This window comes from Scyliorhinus torazame, chromosome 6 (genome assembly GCF_047496885.1).
Source record: "Scyliorhinus torazame isolate Kashiwa2021f chromosome 6, sScyTor2.1, whole genome shotgun sequence".
NCBI classification, from domain to species: domain Eukaryota; kingdom Metazoa; phylum Chordata; class Chondrichthyes; order Carcharhiniformes; family Scyliorhinidae; genus Scyliorhinus; species Scyliorhinus torazame.
In genome coordinates this window covers 11,003,829-11,024,848 of record NC_092712.1, presented here as the reverse complement: position 1 = coordinate 11,024,848, position 21,020 = coordinate 11,003,829, and the positions used below count along the sequence as shown (strand labels likewise).

The 21,020-nt window shown below is 49.8% G+C and overlaps 1 protein-coding gene across 1 annotated transcript in view; it reads right to left on the bottom strand.

Moving 5' to 3' along the window:
* Positions 1-20,318, bottom strand: part of LOC140424669 (fucolectin-4-like) — a 55,997-nt gene extending 35,679 nt beyond the window's left edge. Inside the window, exons 1-3 of the mRNA XM_072507932.1 lie at positions 20,153-20,318; positions 6,867-6,934; positions 5,748-6,033 (exon numbers count right to left, since the gene is read on the bottom strand). Of these exons, the coding sequence (XP_072364033.1) occupies positions 5,748-6,033; positions 6,867-6,933 (353 nt within the window). The 5' untranslated portion in view covers position 6,934; positions 20,153-20,318. The remainder of the gene's footprint in view (positions 1-5,747; positions 6,034-6,866; positions 6,935-20,152) is intronic.
* Between the last annotated feature and the right edge of the window lie 702 nt (positions 20,319-21,020).

The following is a 21,020-nucleotide window of genomic DNA, read 5'->3' as shown; positions in this document are numbered from 1 at the left end:
GGGTTTAAAATAGTATGGCAGGGGGGTGGGCACGGGAGCAATAGGTCAGAAGGTGAGAGCATTGAGGGAGAACTAGGGAATAGGGACAGTGTGGCTCTGAGGCAGAGCAGACGGGGAGAAGTTGCTGAACACAGCGGGTCTGGTGGCCTGAAGTGCATATGTTTTAATGCAAGGAGCATTACGGGTAAGGCAGATGAACTTAGAGCTTGGATTACTACTTGGAACTATGATGTTGTTGCCATTACAGAGACCTGGTTGAGGGAAGGGCAGGATTGGCAACTAAACGTTCCAGGATTTAGATGTTTCAGGCGGTATAGAGGGGAATGTAAAAGGGGAGGCGGAGTTGCGCTACTTGTTCGGGAGAATATCACAGCTATACTGCGAGAGGACACCTCCGAGGGCAGTGAGGCTATATGGGTAGAAATCAGGAATAAGAAGGGTGCAGTCACAATGTTGGGGGTATACTACAGGCCTCCCAACAGCCAGCGGGAGATGGAGGAGCAGATAGATGGACAGATTTTGGAAAAGAGTAAAAACAACAGGGTTGTGGTGATGGGAGACTTCAACTTCCCCAATATTGACTGGGACTCACTTAGTGCCAGGGGCTTAGACGGGGCGGAGTTTGTAAGGAGCATCCAGGAGGGCTTCTTAAAACAATATGTAAACAGTCCAACTAGGGAAGGGGCGGTACTGGACCTGGTATTGGGGAATGAGCCCGGCCAGGTGGTAGATGTTTCAGTAGGGGAGCATTTCGGTAACAGTGACCACAATTCAGTAAGTTTTAAAGTACTGGTGGACAAGGATAAGAGTGGTCCGAGGATGAATGTGCTAAATTGGGGGAAGGCTAATTATAACAATATTAGGCGGGAACTGAAGAACATAGATTGGGGGCAGATGTTTGAGGGCAAATCAACATCTGACATGTGGGAGGCTTTCAAGTGTCAGTTGAAAGGAATACAGGACAGGCATGTTCCTGTGAGGAAGAAAGATAAATACGGCAATTTTCGGGAACCTTGGATGACGAGTGATATTGTAGGCCTCGTCAAAAAGAAAAAGGAGGCATTTGTCAGGGCTAAAAGGCTGGGAACAGACGAAGCCTGTGTGGCATATAAGGAAAGTAGGAAGGAACTTAAACAAGGAGTCAGGAGGGCTAGAAGGGTTCATGAAAAGTCATTGGCAAATAGGGTTAAGGAAAATCCCAAGGCTTTTTACACGTACATAAAAAGCAAGAGGGTAGCCAGGGAAAGGGTTGGCCCACTGAAGGATAGGCAAGGGAATCTATGTGTGGAGCCAGAGGAAATGGGCGAGGTACTAAATGAATACTTTGCATCAGTATTCACCAAAGAGAAGGAATTGGTAGATGTTGAGTCTGGAGAAGGGGGTGTAGATAGCCTGGGTCACATTGTGATCCAAAAAGACGAGGTGTTGGGTGTCTTAAAAAATATTAAGGTAGATAAGTCCCCAGGGCCGGATGGGATCTACCCCAGAATACTGAAGGAGGCTGGAGAGGAAATTGCTGAGGCCTTGACAGAAATCTTTGGATCCTCGCTGTCTTCAGGGGATGTCCCGGAGGACTGGAGAATAGCCAATGTTGTTCCTCTGTTTAAGAAGGGTAGCAAGGATAATCCCGGGAACTACAGGCCGGTGAGCCTTACTTCAGTGGTAGGGAAATTACTGGAGAGAATTCTTCGAGACAGGATCTACTCCCATTTGGAAGCAAATGGACGTATTAGTGAGAGGCAGCACGGTTTTGTGAAGGGAAGGTCGTGTCTCACTAACTTGATAGAGTTTTTCGAGGAGGTCACTAAGATGATTGATGCAGGTAGGGCAGTAGATGTTGTCTATATGGACTTCAGTAAGGCCTTTGACAAGGTCCCTTATGGTAGACTAGTACAAAAGGTGAAGTCACACAGGATCAGGGGTGAACTGGCAAGGTGAATACAGAACTGGCTAGGCCATAGAAGGCAGAGGGTAGCAATGGAGGGATGCTTTTCTCATTGGAGGGCTGTGACCAGTGGTGTTCCACAGGGATCAGTGCTGGGACCTTTGCTCTTTGTAATATATATAAATGATTTGGAGGAAAATGTAACTGGTCTGATTAGTAAGTTTGCAGACGACACAAAGGTTGGTGGAATTGCGGATGGCGATGAGGACTGTCTGAGGATACAGCAGGATTTAGATTGTCTGAAGACTTGGGCGGAGAGATGGCAGATGGAGTTTAATCCGGACAAATGTGAGGTAATGCATTTTGGAAGGGCTAATGCAGGTAGGGAATATACAGTGAATGGTAGAACCCTCAAGAGTATTGAAAGTCAAAGAGATCTAGGAGTACAGGTCCACAGGTCATTGAAAGGGGCAACACAGGTGGAGAAGGTAGTCAAGAAGGCATACGGCATGCTTGCCTTCATTGGCCGGGGCATTGAGTATAAGAATTAGCAAGTCATGTTGCAGCTGTATAGAACCTTAGTTAGGCCACACTTGGAGTATAGTGTTCAATTCTGGTTGCCACACTACCAGAAGGATGTGGAGGCTTTAGAGAGGGTGCAGAAGAGATTTACCAGAATGTTGCCTGGTATGGAGGGCATAAGCTATGAGGAGCGATTGAATAAACTCGGTTTGTTCTCACTGGAACGAAGGAGGTTGAGGGGCGACCTGATAGAGGTATACAAAATTATGAGGGGCATAGACAGAGTGGATAGTCAGAGGCTTTTCCCCAGGGTAGAGGGGTCAATTACTAGGGGGCATAGGTTTAAGGTGAGAGGGGCAAAGTTTAGAGTAGATGTACGAGGCAAGTTTTTTACGCAGAGGGTAGTGGGTGCCTGGAACTCGCTACCGGAGGAGGTAGTGGAAGCAGGGACGATAGGGACATTTAAGGGGCATCTTGACAAATATATGAATAGGATGGGAATAGAAGGATACGGACCCAGGAAGTGTAGAAGATTGTAGTTTAGTCGGGCAGTATGGTCGGCACGGGCTTGGAGGGCTGAAGGGCCTGTTCCTGTGCTGTACATTTCTTTGTTCTTTGTTCTTTGTTCTTTATTTACCTTAATATTTTCAAGACGCCCAACACCTGGGGCGAAATTCTCCGACCCCCCCAACGGGTCGAAGAATCGCCGGGGACTGCCGTGAATCCCACCCCCGCCGGTTGCCGAAGTCTCCGGCACCAGAAATTCGGCGGGGGCGGAAATCGTGGCACGCCGGTTGGCGGGTCCCCCGCTCGATTCTCCGGCCTGGATGGGCCGAAGTCCCGCCGCTAAAATACCTTTCCCGCCGGCGTAAATTAAACCACCTACCTTACCGGCGGGACAAGGCGGCGTGGGCGGGCTCCGGGTCCTGGGGGGGGCGTGGGGTGATCTGGCCCCGGGGGGTGCCCCCACGGTGGCCTGGCCCGCGATCGGGGCCCACCGATCCGCGGGCGGGCCTGTGCCGTGGGGGCACTCTTTCCCTTCCGCCTCCGCCACGGTCTCCACCATGACGGAGGCAGAAGAGACTCCCTCCCCTGCGCATGCGTGGGAAGCTGTCCGCGGCCGCTGACGCTCCCGCGCATGCGCCGCCCGGAGATGTCATTTCCGCGCCAGCTGGCGGGGCACCAAAGGCCTTTTCCGCCAGCTGGCGGGGCGGAAATTCCTCTGGCGCCGACCTAGCCCCTCAAGGTTGGGGCTCGGCCCCCAAAGATGCGGAGCATTCCGCACCTTTGGGATGGCGCGATGCCCATCTGATTTGCGCCGTTTTGGGCGCCAGTCGGCGGACATCGCGCCGTTTCCGGAAAATTTCGCCCCTCGTCTTTTTGGATCTCAATGTGACCCAGGCTATCTACACACCATTCTCCAGACTCAACATCTACCAATTTCTTCTCTTTGGTGAATACTGATGCAAAGTATTCATTTAGTACCTCGCCCATTTCCTCTGGCTCCGCACATAGATTCCCTTTCCTATCCTTCAGTGGGCCAACCCTTTCCCTGGCTACCCTCTTGCTTTTTATGTACGTGTAAAAAGCCTTGGGATTTTCCTTAACCCTATTTGCCAATGACTTTTCGTGACCCCTTCTGACTCCTTGCTTAAGTTCCTTCCTACTTTCCTTCTATTCCACACAGGTTTCGTCTGTTCCCAGCCTTTTAGCCCTGACAAATGCCTCCTTTTTCTTTTTGACGAGGCCTACAATATCTCTTGTTATCCAAGGTTCCCGAAAATTGCCGTATTTATCCTTCTTCCTCACAGGAACATGCCGGTCCTGAATTCCTTTCAACTGACACTTGAAAGCCTCCCACATATCAGATGTTGATTTACCCTCAAACATCCGCCCCCAATCTAGGTTCTTCAGTTCCCGCCTAATATTGTTATAATTAGCCTTCCCCCCAATTTAGCACATTCACCCTAGGACCACTCTTATCCTTGTCCACCAGCACTTTAAAACTTACTGAATTGTGGTCACTGTTCCCGAAATGCTCCCCTACTGAAACTTCTACCACCCGGCCGGGCTCGTTCCCCAATACCAGGTCCAGTACAGGCCCTTCCCTAGTTGGACTGTCTACATATTGTTTTAAGAAGCCCTCCTGGATGCTCCTTACAAACTCCGCCCCGTCTAAGCCCCTGGCACTAAGTGAGTCTCAGTCAATATTGGGGAAGTTGAAGTTTCCCATCACCACAACCCTGTTGTTTTTACTCTTTTCCAAAATCTGTCTACCTATCTGCTCCTCTATCTCCCGCTGGCTGTTGGGAGGCCTGTAGTAAACCCCCAACATTGTGACTGCACCCTTCTTATTCCTGATCTCTACCCATATAGCCTCACTGCCCTCTGAGGTGTCCTCCCGTAGTACAGCTGTGATATTCTCACTAACCAGTAGCGCAACTCCGCCTCCCCTTTTACATCCCCCTCTATCCCGCCTGAAACATCTAAATCCTGGAACATTTAGCTGCCAATCCTGCCCTTCCCTCAACCAGGTCTCTGTAATGGCAACAACATCATAGTTCCAAGTACTAATCCAAGCTCTAAGTTCATCTGCCTTACCCGTAATACTTCTTGCATTAAAACATATGCACTTCAGGCCACCAGACCCGCTGTGTTCAGCAACTTCTCCCTGTCTGCTCTGCCTCAGAGCCACACTGTCCCTATTCCCTAGTTCTCCCTCAATGCTCTCACCTTCTGACCTATTGCTCCCGTGCCCACCCCCCTGCCATACTAGTTTAAACCCTCCCGTGTGACACTCGCAAACCTCGCGGCCAGGATATTTATGCCTCTCCAGTTTAGATGCAACCCGTCCTTCTTATATAGGTCACACCTGCCCCGGAAGAGCTCCCAGTGGTCCAGATAACGGGAACCCTCCCTCCTACACCAGCTGTTTAGCCACGTGTTTAGCTGCTCTATCTTCCTATTTCTAGCCTCACTGGCATATGGCACAGGGAGTAATCCCGAGATTACAACCCTAGAGGTCCTTTCTTTTAACTTTCTGATATTGGGTGGGGCCTGAACACTGGGTGGGGCCTGTTAATGATATGCCAACGGTGTTTACTGTACGTGCGGAGTGGAACACACTGACACCGCTGTCGAGGCGGCGGAGAATTGCGATTTAGCGTGAACCCAGCGCCCATCACCATTTTGGCGTCAGAAGCGATTCTCTACCCAGTCGCCTTCCCTGTTAATATGCTCAGCTTTTCCATTAACGTCCTTTCCACCCTGGTGTTATCACGAGCAGCACCGAATCAGGCAGTGGGCCCCGTTACTGAATCTTTGTCGAATTGCCGCTTACCTCGCGTTGGATTTGCCGTTGTTGTCGAGGGAGTCTCCGATGCGAATCTCTGCTCCGTTGAGGCTCCCGGTATTGCCGTCAATCCTGTTGGTGATGGATACAGTGGCCACCGTGAAGGAACCCAGGAGATCCACCCTCCACCAGGGCTCCTGTTCCACGGCGGTGATGGCGCAGGAGCCCAGGCTACAGTCCGCGTTTGAGTTCCCGTCTACTGCATTGATGGCATTACCCAGGAAACTGTCCAAGCTGGACTGTGTGGCTCGCCCTTGTAAGGCCAGGTTCATATCTAGAGGTGAAACAGGGAGAGTGTTCCATAACCTTCTTCAAACATTACAACAAACATCTTCTCCCTCCATGGGGAAGTACTGTTAGGGGACAGTTTAACTCCAGTCTCCATTATTCCAATGTCCTCCTCGCCAATCTTCCATTCTCCCCAACCCTCAACTCATTTCAAACATATCCTAACTTACATTAAGTCCCATTCACCCATCAGCCTGTGCTCACCACCTGACACGCCGATCAGAGGGCAAGACTCATGTGTCTGCCTTCCTCCCATGTGCGCCCTCTCTTCATTTCTCTCCATCTCTCTTTCTATCTCTCTCTCTTTCCCCCATTCTCTCTTGCTCTCTGTGCCCCTGCCTCATTCTCTTTACCTTTATGGGCAGCACGGTAGCATTGTGGCTAGCACAATTGCTTCACAGCGCCAGGGTCCCAGGTTCGATTCCCGGCTTGGGTCACTGTCTGTGCGGAGTCTGCACGTCCTCCCCGTGTGTGCGTGGGTTTCCTCCGGGTGCTCCGGTTTCCTCCCACAATCCAAAGATGTGCGGGTTAGGTGGATTGGCCATGATAAATTGCCCTTAGTGTCCAAAATTTCACTTCGTGTTGGGTGGGGTTACTGGGTTATGGGGATAGGGTGGAGGTGTGGACCTTGGGTGGGTGCTCTTTCTAAGAGCCGGTGCAGACTCGATGGGCCGAATGGCCTCCTTCTGCACTGTAAATTCTATGAAATTCTTCTATGAAATATTTGAAGCAGTTTCTACTGTAAGGTCACCTCTGATTTGCTGCCCTGGGTCGCACCTCAGGCCCACACCCATCCTGAAAAGCCTGTTTGCTCCTTACCCGGATCAATGTGGGCATTTCCCAATCCGGACACCACCAGGATAACAGCAAAAATCTGGAGAAACATCCTGCAGAGAGACAGACGGGAATTTAACACGTCTAATTACACCTCACAAATAATTCCTTTGAGCTGAAGATTTTCCCAATTGATACTTCCTTTCACACTTGAATGCATCTCCATTACCCAGCTTTGATGCTGACCACAATGTTTATAAACACTCTTGCTTTGATTGACAGACCCTCACCACTTCAAAAGCAGCTAAGTGCTTTCACTTCCTCTTTTTCACACAGGAAGCATTTAGCTGGGTGGGGTGTCACACTCATGAGTGCATGCTGTGGGGGATGGGGGAGAGAGGATGTCCCTACTTCATAGATTATCATAGAATTTACAGTGCAGAAGGAGGTCATTCGGCCCATCGAGTCTGCACCGGCTCTTGGAAAGAGCACCCTACCCATGGTCAACACATCCACCCTATCCCCATAACCCAGTAACCCCACCCAACACTAAGGGCAATTTTGGATACGAAGGGCAATTTATCATGGCCAATCCACCTAACCTGCACATCTTTGGACTGTGGGAGGAAACCGGAGCACCCGGAGGAAACCCACGCACACACGGGGAGGACGTGCAGACTCCGCACAGACAGTGACCCAAATCGGAATCGAACCTGGGACCCTGGAGCTGTGAAGCAATTGCTATCCACAAGGCTACCGTGCTGCCCCTGTTTCTCCCATGTCTTGACAGTGGGGTGGGGAAGGGGGCATTATTTGTGTTCTACGGGGGCGGGGGGGGGGGGGTGGGAGCTAGCCATCAGACCTTGGTATCATAGATTTGCACGGCAAAGGTGAGTGAATCACTCCTGGGTGCCACTCCAGGTACCAGCACAGACCAGGAGCGATTCTATTCCGGCAGTATCACCCAGGGCGCGATTCTCCGGTCCGCCAGCCGAATGTTCCTGGGCGGCATGCCCTTGCCGGCAGTGGGATTATTAGTTTCCGCCACCTGCCAATGGCATTGCCCATTGTGGCTACCCCACATCGCTGGGAAAGCCGTGGGCGTGGGCGCGCTGCCCGCGCAACGGAGAATCCAGCGGGTGATTTACCAAAAGTGGACGGGAAACAATTACAAAGAACAAAGAACAAAGAAAAGTACAGCACAGGAACAGGCCCTTCGGCCCTCCAAGCCCGTGCCGACCATACTGCCCGACTAAACTACAATCTTCTACACTTCCTGGGTCCGTATCCTTCTATTCCCATCCTATTCATGTATTTGTCAAGATGCCCCTTAAATGTCCCTATCGTCCCTGCCTCCACTACCTCCTCCGGTAGCGAGTTCCAGGCACCCACTACCCTCTGTGTAAAAAACTTGCCTCGTACATCTACTCTAAACCTTGCCCCTCTCACCTTAAACCTATGCCCCCGAGTAATTGACCCCTCTACCCTGGGGAAAAGCCTCTGACTATCCACTCTGTCTATGCCCCTCATAATTTTGTAGACCTCTATCAGGTCGCCCCTCAACCTCCGTCGTTCCAGTGAGAACAAACCGAGTTTATTCAACCGCTCCTCATAGTTAATGCCCTCCATACCAGGCAACATTCTGGTAAATCTCTTCTGCACCCTCTCTAAAGCCTCCACATCCTTCTGGTAGTGTGGCGACCAGAATTGAACACTATACTCCAAGTGTGGCCTAACTTCGGTTCTATACAGCTGCAACATGACTTGCCAATTCTTATACTCAATGCCCCGGCCAATGAAGGCAAGCATGCCGTATGCCTTCTTGACTACCTTCTCCACCTGTGTTGCCCCTTTCAATGACCTGTGGACCTGTACTCCTAGATCTCTTTGACTTTCAATACTCTTGAGGGTTCTACCATTCACTGTATATTCCCTACCTGCATTAGACCTTCCAAAATGCATTACCTCACATTTGTCCAGATTAAACTCCATCTGCCATCTCTCCGCCCAAGTCTCCAGACAATCTAAATCCTGCTGTATCCTCTGACAGTCCTCATCGCTATCCGCAATTCCACCAACCTTTGTGTCGTCTGCAAACTTACTAATCAGACCAGTTACATTTTCCTCCAAATCATTTATATATACTACAAAGAGCAAAGGTCCCAGCACTGATCCCTGTGGAACACCACTGGTCACAGCCCTCCAATTAGAAAAGCATCCCTCCATTGCTACCCTCTGCCTTCTGTGGCCTAGCCAGTTCTGTATCCACCTTGCCAGTTCATCCCTGATCCCGTGTGACTTCACCTTTTGTACTAGCCTACCATGAGGGACCTTGTCAAAGGCCTTACTGAAGTCCATATAGACAACATCTACTGCCTACCTGCATCAATCATCTTAGTGACCTCCTCGAAAAACTCTATCAAGTTAGTGAGACACGACCTCCCCTTCACAAAACCGTGCTGCCTCTCACTAATACGTCCATTTGCTTCCAAATGGGAGTAGATCCTGTCTCTAAGAATTCTCTCCAGTAATTTCCCTACCACTGAAGTAAGGCTCACCGGCCTGTAGTTCCCGGGATTATCCTTGCTACCCTTCTTAAACAGAGGAACAACATTGGCTGCTCTCCAGTCCTCCGGGACATCCCCTGAAGACAGCTAGGATCCAAAGATTTCTGTCAAGGCCTCAGCAATTTCCTCTCCAGCCTCCTTCAGTATTCTGGGGTAGATCCCATCAGGCCCTGGGGACTTATCTACCTTAATATTTTTTAAGACACCCAACACCTCGTCTTTTTGGATCACAATGTGACCCAGGCTATCTACACCCCCTTCTCCAGACTCAACATCTACCAATTCCTTCTCTTTGGTGAATACTGATGCAAAGTATTCATTTAGTACCTCGCCCATTTCCTCTGGCTCCACACATAGATTCCCTTGCCTATCCTTCAGTGGGCCAACCCTTTCCCTGGCTACCCTCTTGCTTTTTATGTACGTGTAAAAAGCCTTGGGATTTTCCTTAACCCTATTTGCTAATGACTTTTCGTGACCCCTTCTAGCCCTCCTGACTCCTTGCTTAAGTTCCTTCCTACTTTCCTTATATGCCACACAGGCTTCGTCTGTTCCCAGCCTCTTAGCCCTGACAAATGCCTCCTTTTTCTTTTTGACGAGGCCTACAATATCACTCGTCATCCAAGGTTCCCGAAAATTGCCGTATTTATCTTTCTTCCTCACAGGAACATGCCGGTCCTGTATTCCTTTCAACTGACACTTGAAAGCCTCCCACATGTCAGATGTTGATTTGCCCTCAAACATCCGCCCCCAATCTATGTTCTTCAGTTCCCGCCTAATATTGTTATAATTAGCCTTCCCCCAATTTAGCACATTCATCCTCGGACCACTCTTATCCTTGTCCACCAGTACTTTAAAACTTACTGAATTGTGGTCACTGTTACCGAAATGCTCCCCTACTGAAACATCTACCACCTGGCCGGGCTCATTCCCCAATACCAGGTCCAGTACCGCCCCTTCCCTAGTTGGACTGTTTACATATTGTTTTAAGAAGCCCTCCTGGATGCTCCTTACAAACTCCGCCCCGTCTAAGCCCCGGCACTAAGTGAGTCCCAGTCAATATTGGGGAAGTTGAAGTCTCCCATCACCACAACCCTGTTGTTTTTACTCTTTTCCAAAATCTGTCTACCTATCTGCTCCTCTATCTCCCGCTGGCTGTTGGGAGGCCTGTAGTATACCCCCAACATTGTGACTGCACCCTTCTTATTCCTGATCTCTACCCATATAGCCTCACTGCCCTCTGAGGTGTCCTCTCGCAGTATAGCTGTGATATTCTCCCGAACAAGTAGCGCAACTCCACCTCCCCTTTTACATCCCCCTCTATCCCGCCTGAAACATCTAAATCCTGGAACGTTTAGCTGCCAATCCTGCCCTTCCCTCAACCAGGTCTCTGTAATGGCAACAACATCATAGTTCCAAGTAGTAATCCAAGCTCTAAGTTCATCTGCCTTACCCGTAATGCTCCTTGCGTTAAAACATATGCACTTCAGGCCACCAGACCCGCTGTGTTCAGCAACTTCTCCCCGTCTGCTCTGCCTCAGAGCCACACTGTCCCTATTCCCTAGTTCTCCCTCAATGCTCTCACCTTCTGACCTATTGCTCCCGTGCCCACCCCCCTGCCATACTAGTTTAAACCCTCCCGTGTGACACTAGCAAACCTCGCGGCCAGGATATTTATGCCTCTCCGGTTTAGATGCAACCCGTCCTTCTTATACAGGTCACACCTGCCCCGGAAGAGCTCCCAGTGGTCCAGATAACAGAAACCCTCCCTCCTACACCAGCTGTTTAGCCACGTGTTTAGCTGATCTATCGTCGTATTTCTAGCCTCACTGGCACGTGGCACAGGGAGTAATCCCGAGATTACAACCCTCGAGGTCCTGTCTTTTAACTTTCTGCCTAGCTCCCTGAACTCCTGCTGCAGGACCTCATGCCCCTTCCTGCCTATGTCGTTAGTACCAATATGTACAACGACCTCTGCCTGTTTGCCCTCCCCCTTCAGGATTCCCTCTACCCGTTCGGAGACATTGAGGTAAATCAGTGTGGGAGCAGAGGGAGACATTGAAGGAAGAGATAAAGCAGGTTCAGAACAAATACGTTCCCGTAAAGATAGAGGATGGGACTCTCAAACCCAGGGCAGGGTTTTCCGCGCACCCCACGTGCCGCGACGGACGCTTCCAACCATTGGCCGGACGCCGGACCTTCTTGTTCCACCGCTGTCAATGGCATTTCCCGTTCGCAACCTCTGCCACGTGGAAATTTGCGGTGGGAGATCGTCGTCGGTGAGGCCGGAAGATCCTGCTGGAAAATCCCTTTTCTTGACGCCCCCGAATGTCAGAGCAAACAGAGTAGAAGAAGGCTTACAGTTTAGTGGAGCCCAGAGAAGTACAGAAACTCCAGGGGTGGAATTAGAAGGAAATTAGGAAAACAAAGGGGTAGCAAGATAGAATATTGGCAAGAGAAATCAAAGAAAACTCAAAAGATGCTTTATAAATCGATAAGGAATAGATCAAAGAAATTGACCACATCAAAGAGAGATAAGTGCAGTGCTTGAGCACTCCGAATGCACTTAGTGCTTGGAATGCACTTACCTCTCTTTGTGTGGTCAATGTTTACAAACATTGGAGTTTCACCACTTAGCCCACTGAACTGTGAAGGGAGATGAATGAATCAAAGTTGCAGATGGTTTGTAGAAGCTGTCAATCACAGGCCAGTACGAGACAGCTATGAATGGTTTGCAGCAAATGGATCTGTGGGAAGCACACACTGGGCACAGCTTCCAGGAATGGACAGGTGGATCGTCAAGTGCAGTGGTGCAGTGCTAATTCTTCTCACTGCCGTGTCTGGACTGTTCTCTAGCTTCTAGACAGGGGTTTCTTTTATGGAGGAGTGTGGTCTCTTGGGGGGGGGGGGGCATCTGTGGAGCGAGGGGGGGATCTGTGGTGGTCCCTTTAAGCAGGAGGTCCCTGTGGAAGATCCCACTATTACTGGGGTCCCTGTTGGGGGGGGTCATCCTATTACCGGCATCCTTGGGAAGGGTCTACCTATTACAGGGGTCCCTCTGGGGGTCTCCCAACTGCAGGATTACCTGGCGGGTCTCCATATTAGGAGGTCCATGTTGGGGATTCTCCCTATTACTGGGGGTCTCATGGGGCTCTCCATTCTGCGGGGGTTCCTGGGGGTCCTCATATTACAGGGGTCAGTGGAGGAGGGATGAGGTCGGGTCACCCCTGTATGTGGGGGTAGGGGGGCCACCTAGGTGATCCGGGGGTGGGGGGGGGGGGTAGTATGGGGCCTCGCGATGAGGCTGTTCGCTCAACATGGCGGCCCGAGACCCGGACTCCCTCATGCGAGAATTGACATCTCCAGGAAAGGGAATTGCATCCAGACTGCGCTCCCGGGGGATTGTAAACCGGTTACAGAGCGTCCCTGGTGGGGGAACGTAGACGGGATTCTCCGGTTATGTCCGGAGGTCCAGTGTGGTGTTGCCCCCACAGTGATGCTCAGCCCAGTGGGGGCTAGCAGCCGCAAAACGTAAACAAATGGCGTTCCCGATATAAACGGCGCAGGATTGATGGGTCCGTGCCCCCTACCCTGTAAATACTAACCCACCCCAGAGACCCCCTGTAAACATTAACCCACCCCAGAGACCCCCTGTAAATATTAACCCACCCGAGAGACCCCCTGTAAATATTAACCCACCCCAGAGACCCCCTGTAAATATTAACCCACTCACAGAGACCCCCTGTAAATATTAACCCACTCACAGAGACCCCCTGTAAATATTAACCCACTACCAGAGACCCCCTGTAAATATTAACCCATTCCCAGAGACCCCCTGTAAATATTAACCCACTCTCAGAGACCCCCTGTAAATATTAACCCACTCCCAGAGACCCCCTGTAAATATTAACCCACTCTCAGAGACCCCCTGTAAATATTAACCCACTCCCAGAGACCCCCTGTAAATATTAACCCACTCCCAGAGACCCCCTGTAAATATTAACCCACTCCCAGAGACCCCCTGTAAATATTAACCCACTCTCAGAGACCCCCTGTAAATATTAACCCACCCTAGAGACCCCCTGTAAATATTAACCCACTCCCAGAGACCCCCTGTAAATATTAACCCACCCTAGAGACCCCCTGTAAAGAATAACCCACTCCCAGAGGCCCCCTGTAAATATTAACCCATCCCCAGAGACCCCCTGTAAATATTAACCCACTCCCAGAGACCCCCTGTAAATATTAACCCACCCTAGAGACCCCCTGTAAAGAATAACCCACTCCCAGAGACTCCCTGTAAATATTAACCCACCCTAGAGACCCCCTGTAAAGAATAACCCACTCCCAGAGGCCCCCTGTAAATATTAACCCATCCCCAGAGACCCCTTGTAAATATTAACCCACTCCCAGAGACCCCCTGTAAATATTAACCCACTCCCAGAGACCCCCTGTAAATATTAACCCACTCCCAGAGACCCCCTGTAAATATTAACCCACTCCCAGAGACCCCCTGTAAATATTAACCCACTCCCAGAGACCCCCTGTAAATATTAACCCACTCCCAGAGACCCCCTGTAAATATTAACCCATCCCCAGAGACCCTCTGTAAATATTAACCCACTCCCAGAGACCCCCTGTAAATATTAACCCAATCCCAATGACCCCCTGTGAATATTAACCCACCTCCAGAGACCACCTGTAAATATGAACCCACCTCCAGAGACCCCCTGTAAATATAAACCCACTCCCAGAGACCGACTGTAAATATTAACCCACTCCCAGAGACTCCTTGTAAATATTAACCCACTACCAGAGACCCCCAGTAAATATTAACCCACCCCCAGAGACCCCCTGTAAATATTAACCCACTCCCAGAGACCGCCTGTAAATATTAACCCACTCCCAGAGACTCCCTGTAACTATTAACCCACTCCCAGAGACCCCCTGTAAATATTAACCCACCCCAGAGACCCTCTGTAAATATTAACGCACCCCCAGAGACCCCCTGTAAATATTAACCCACTCCCAGAGACCCCCTGTAAATATTAACCCACCCCAGAGACCCCCTGTAAATATTAACCCACCCTAGAGACCCCCTGTAAAGAATAACCCACTCTCAGAGACCCCCTGTGAATATTAACCCACCCCCAGAGACCCTCTGTAAATATTAACCCACTCCCAGAGACCCCCTGTAAATATTAACCCACTCCCAGAGACCCCCTGTAATTATGAACCCACCTCCAGAGACCCCCTGTAAATATTAACCCACTCCCAGAGACCGACTGTAAATATTAACCCACTCCCAGAGATTCCCTGTAAATATTAACCCACTCCCAGAGACCCCCAGTAAATATTAACCCACCCCCAGAGACCCCCTGTAAATATTAACCCACTCCCAGAGACCGCCTGTAAATATTAACCCACTCCCAGAGACACCCTGTAACTATTAACCCACTCCCAGAGACCCCCTGTAAATATTAACCCACCCCAGAGACCCTCTGTAAATATTAACCCACCCCCAGAGACCCCCTGTAAATATTAACCCACTCCCAGAGACCCCCTGTGAACATTAACCCATCTCCAGAGACCCCCTGTAAATATTAACCCTCTCCCAGAGACCGGCTTAAAATATTAACCCACTACCAGAGGGCCCCTGTAAATGTTAACCCACACCCAGAGACACACTGTAAATATTAACCCACCCCCAGAGACCCCCTGTAAATATTAACCCACTACCAGAGACCCCCTGTAAATATTAACCCACTCCCAGAGACCCCCTGTAAATATTAACCCACTCCCAGAGACCTCCTGTAAATATTAACACACTCCCAGAGACCCCCTGTAAATCTTAACCCACTCCCAGAGACCCCCTGTAAATATTAACACACTCCCAGAGACCCCCTGTAAATATTAACCCACCACCAAACCCCCTGTAAATATTAACCCACTCACAGAGACCTCCTGTAAATATTAACACACTCCCAGAGACCCCCTGTAAATATTAACCCACCACCAAACCCCTGTAAATATTAACCCAATCCCAGAGACCCCCTGTAAATATTAACCCACTCCCAGAGACCCCCTGTAAATATTAACCCACCACCAAACCCCTGTAAATATTAACCCACTCCCAGAGACCCCTGTAAATATTAACCCACTCCCAGAGACCTCCTGTAAATATTCACCCACTCCCAGAGACCTCCTGTAAATATTAACACACTCCCAGAGACCCCCTGTAAATATTAACCCACTCCCAGAGACCCCCTGTAAATATTAACCCACTCCCAGAGACCCCCTGTAAATATTAACCCACCACCAAACCCCTGTAAATATTAACCCACTCCCAGAGACCCCCTGTAAATATTAACCCACTCCCAGAGACCTCCTGTAAATATTAACCCACTCCCAGAGACCTCCTGTAAATATTAACACACTCCCAGAGACCCCCTGTAAATATTAACCCACTCCCAGAGACCCCCTGTAAATATTAACCCACTCCCAGAGACCTCCTGTAAATATTAACCCACTCCCAGAGACCCCCTGTAAATATTAACCCACCCTAGAGACCCCCTGTAAAGAATAACCCACTCTCAGAGACCCCCTGTGAATATTAACCCACCCCCAGAGACCCTCTGTAAATATTAACCCACTCCCAGAGACCCCCTGTAAATATTAACACACTCCCAGAGACCCCCTGTAATTATGAACCCATTCCCAGAGAACCCCTATAAATATTAACCCACTCCCAGAGACCCCCTGTAAATATTAACCCACTCCCAGAGATTCCCTGTAAATATTAACCCACTCCCAGAGACCCCCAGTAAATATTAACCCACCCCCAGAGACCCCCTGTAAATATTAACCCACTCCCAGAGACCGCCTGTAAATATTAACCCACTCCCAGAGACACCCTGTAACTATTAACCCACTCCCAGAGACCCCCTGTAAATATTAACCCACCCCAGAGACCCTCTGTAAATATTAACCCACCCCCAGAGACCCCCTGTAAATATTAACCCACTCCCAGAGACCCCCTGTGAACATTAACCCATCTCCAGAGACCCCCTGTAAATATTAACCCTCTCCCAGAGACCGGCTTAAAATATTAACCCACTACCAGAGGGCCCCTGTAAATGTTAACCCACACCCAGAGACACACTGTAAATATTAACCCACCCCCAGAGACCCCCTGTAAATATTAACCCACTACCAGAGACCCCCTGTAAATATTAACCCACTCCCAGAGACCCCCTGTAAATATTAACCCACTCCCAGAGACCTCCTGTAAATATTAACACACTCCCAGAGACCCCCTGTAAATCTTAACCCACTCCCAGAGACCCCCTGTAAATATTAACACACTCCCAGAGACCCCCTGTAAATATTAACCCACCACCAAACCCCCTGTAAATATTAACCCACTCACAGAGACCTCCTGTAAATATTAACACACTCCCAGAGACCCCCTGTAAATATTAACCCACCACCAAACCCCTGTAAATATTAACCCAATCCCAGAGACCCCCTGTAAATATTAACCCACTCCCAGAGACCCCCTGTAAATATTAACCCACCACCAAACCCCTGTAAATATTAACCCACTCCCAGAGACCCCTGTAAATATTAACCCACTCCCAGAGACCTCCTGTAAATATTCACCCACTCCCAGAGACCTCCTGTAAATATTAACACACTCCCAGAGACCCCCTGTAAATATTAACCCACTCCCAGAGACCCCCTGTAAATATTAACCCACTCCCAGAGACCCCCTGTAAATATTAACCCACCACCAAACCCCTGTAAATATTAACCCACTCCCAGAGACCCCCTGTAAATATTAACCCACTCCCAGAGACCTCCTGTAAATATTAACCCACTCCCAGAGACCTCCTGTAAATATTAACACACTCCCAGAGACCCCCTGTAAATATTAACCCACTCCCAGAGACCCCCTGTAAATATTAACCCACTCCCAGAGACCTCCTGTAAATATTAACCCACTCCCAGAGACCCCCTGTAAATATTAACCCACCACCAAACCCTCTGTAAATATTAACCCACTCCCAGAGACCCCCTGTAACTATTAACCCACTCCCAGAGAGCCCCTGTAAATATTAACCCACTCCCAGAGACCCCCTGTAAATATTAACACACTCCCAGAGACCACCTGTAAATATTAACCCATTCCCAGAGAACCCCTATAAATATTAACCCACTCCCAGAGACCCCCTGTAAATATTAACCCACCACCAAACCCCCTGTAAATATTAACCCACTCCCAGAGACCCCCTGTAAATATTAACCCACTCCCAGAGACCCCCTGTAAATATTAACCCACTCCCAGAGACCCCCTGTAAATATTAACCCACCACCAAACCCCCTGTAAATATTAACCCACTACCAGAGACCCCCTGTAAATATTAACCCACCCCCAGAGACCCCCTATAAATATTAACCCACTCCCAGAGACCCCCTGTAAATATTAGCCCACCACCAAACCCCCTGTAAATATTAACCCACCCCCTAGAGACCCCCTGTAAATATTAACCCACTCCCAGAGACCCCCTGTAAATATTAACCCACCACCAAACCCCCTGTAAATATTAACCCACTCCCAGAGACCCCCTGTAAATATTAACCCGTCCCCTAGAGACCCCCTATAAATATTAACCCACTCCCAGAGACCCCCTGTAAATATTAACCCACCACCAAACCCCCTGTAAATATTAACCCACCCCCTAGAGACCCCCTGTAAATATTAACCCACTCCCAGAGACCCCCTGTAAATATTAACCCACTCCCAGAGACCCCCTGTAAATATTAACCCACTCCCAGAGACGTCCTGTAAATATTAACCCACTCCCAGAGACCCCCTGTAAATATTAACCCACTCCCAGAGACCCCCTGTAAATATTAACCCACTCCCAGAGAACCCCTGTAAATATTAACCCACTCCCAGAGACCCCCTGTAAATATTAACCCACTCCCAGAGAACCCCTGTAAATATTAACCCACTCCCAGAGAACCCCTGTAAATATTAACCCACTCCCAGAGACCCCCTGTAAATATTAACCCACCACCAAACCCCCTGTAAATATTAACCCACTCCCAGAGACCCCCTGTAAATATTAACCCACCCCCAGAGACCCCCTGTAAATATTAACCCACTCCCAGAGACCCCCTGTAAATATTAACCCACTCCCAGAGAACCCCTGTAAATATTAACCCACTCCCAGAGACCCCCTGTAAATATTAACCCATTCCCAGAGACCCCTGTAAATATTAACCCACTCCCAGAGACCCCCTGTAAATACTAACCCACCACCAAACCCCCTGTAAATATTAACCCACTCCCAGAGACCCCCTGTAAATATTAACCCACTCCCAGAGACCCCCTGTAAATATTAACCCACTCCCAGAGACCCCTGTAAATATTAACCCACTCCCAGAGACCCCCTGTAAATATTAACCCACTCCCAGAGACCCCCTGTAAATATTAACCCACTCCCAGAGACCCCTGTAAATATTAACCCACTCCCAGAGACCCCCTGTAAATATTAACCCACTCCCAGAGACCCCTGTAAATATTAACCCACTCCCAGAGACCCCTGTAAATATTAACCCACTCCCAGAGACCCCCTGTAAATATTAACCCACCACCAAACCCTCTGTAAATATTAACCCACTCCCAGAGACCCCCTGTAAATATTAACCCACTCCCAGAGACCCCCTGTAAATATTAACCCACTCCCAGAGACCTCCTGTAAATATTAACCCACTCCCAGAGACCCCCTGTAAATATTAACCCACTCCCAGAGACCCCCTGTAAATATTAACCCACTCCCAGAGAACCCCTGTAAATATTAACCCACTCCCAGAGACCCCCTGTAAATATTAACCCACTCCCAGAGAACCCCTGTAAATATTAACCCACTCCCAGAGAACCCCTGTAAATATTAACCCACTCCCAGATACCCCCTGTAAATATTAACCCACCACCAAACCCCCTGTAAATATTAACCCACTCCCAGAGACCCCCTGTAAATATTAACCCACCCCCAGAGACCCCCTGTAAATATTAACCCACTCCCAGAGAACCCCTGTAAATATTAACCCACTCCCAGAGAACCCCTGTAAATATTAACCCACTCCCAGAGACCCCCTGTAAATATTAACCCACTCCCAGAGAACCCCTGTAAATATTAACCCACTCCCAGAGACCCCCTGTAAATATTAACCCACTCCCAGATACCCCCTGTAAATACTAACCCACGACCAAACCCCCTGTAAATATTAACCCACTCCCAGAGACCCCCTGTAAATATTAACCCACTCCCAGAGACCTCCTGTAAATATTAACCCACTCCCAGAGACCCCTGTAAATATTAACCCACTCCCAGAGACCCCCTGTAAATATTAACCCACTCCCAGAGACCCCCTGTAAATATTAACCCACTCCCAGAGACCCCTGTAAATATTAACCCACTCCCAGAGACCCCCTGTAAATATTAACCCACTCCCAGAGACCCCTGTAAATATTAACCCACTCCCAGAGACCCCTGTAAATATTAACCCACTCCCAGAGACCCCCTGTAAATATTAACCCACCACCAAACCCTCTGTAAATATTAACCCACTCCCAGAGACCCCCTGTAAATATTACCCCACTCCGGGTGGGCTCTTGGTGAAGACGGGCTCAAATTGTTGCCGCCCTTGGGCACATTTGTCACTTGGGGTGTTATTGATTCCAAGCGCGACACTAACCCTGGTCAGGAGCCCGGTGAGCTTCTTCCAAAGTGCGTCGAGGAGCTGAGCGTGCGGACTGAGTGGGTCTGGGCTGCCTCCTCAATTATACCCTCCACACCACGGAGATTCTCAGCATTGCTCAACGTGCTGGTCAGAGCCATGCCCGTGGGACATTGCCACAGAGGGCAGGAGAGGCTGCCGATTGAGAAATCAGTAAACAGCCAGAACTGCCGGCAAATGCTGATGCACAGAGATAGTGACAAAGAGGGAGCCACAGGTACAGAGAGAGCGAGAGAACCGAAAGTACATGAGAAATAGGAGCAGACCACTCGGCCCATCGGGCCTGCTCCATCGTTTTAAGAAAATACTTTGCGGGATGTGGGGGTCGCTGGTTGGGCCTTTCTTGCCCATCCCTAGTTGCCCTTCAGACGGTGGTGGTGAATTGACTACTGCGGTCCCTGAGGTGTCGGTGCACCCACTGTGGGGGCAAGGTAGCTCAGTGGTTGGCACTGTTGCCTCACAGCGCCAGGATCCCACTTATTGTCACAAGTAGGCTGACATTAACACTGCGATGAGGTTACTGTGAAAAGCCCCTAGTCGCCACACTCCGGCGCCTGTTCGGGTACACAGAGGGAGAATTCAGAATGTCCAATTCACCCAACAGCATGTCTTTCGGGACTTGTGGGAGGAAACCGGAGCACCCGGAGGAAACCCACGCAGACACGGTGAGGACGTGCAGACTCCGCACAGACAGTGACCTAGCGGGGAATCGAACCTGGGACCCTGGAGCTGTGAAGCAACAGTGCTAACCACTGTGCTACCGTGCCGCCCAGGATAGCAGCCGGTGACTAGTGGTGTGCCTCAGGGGTCTGTGCTGGGACCATAA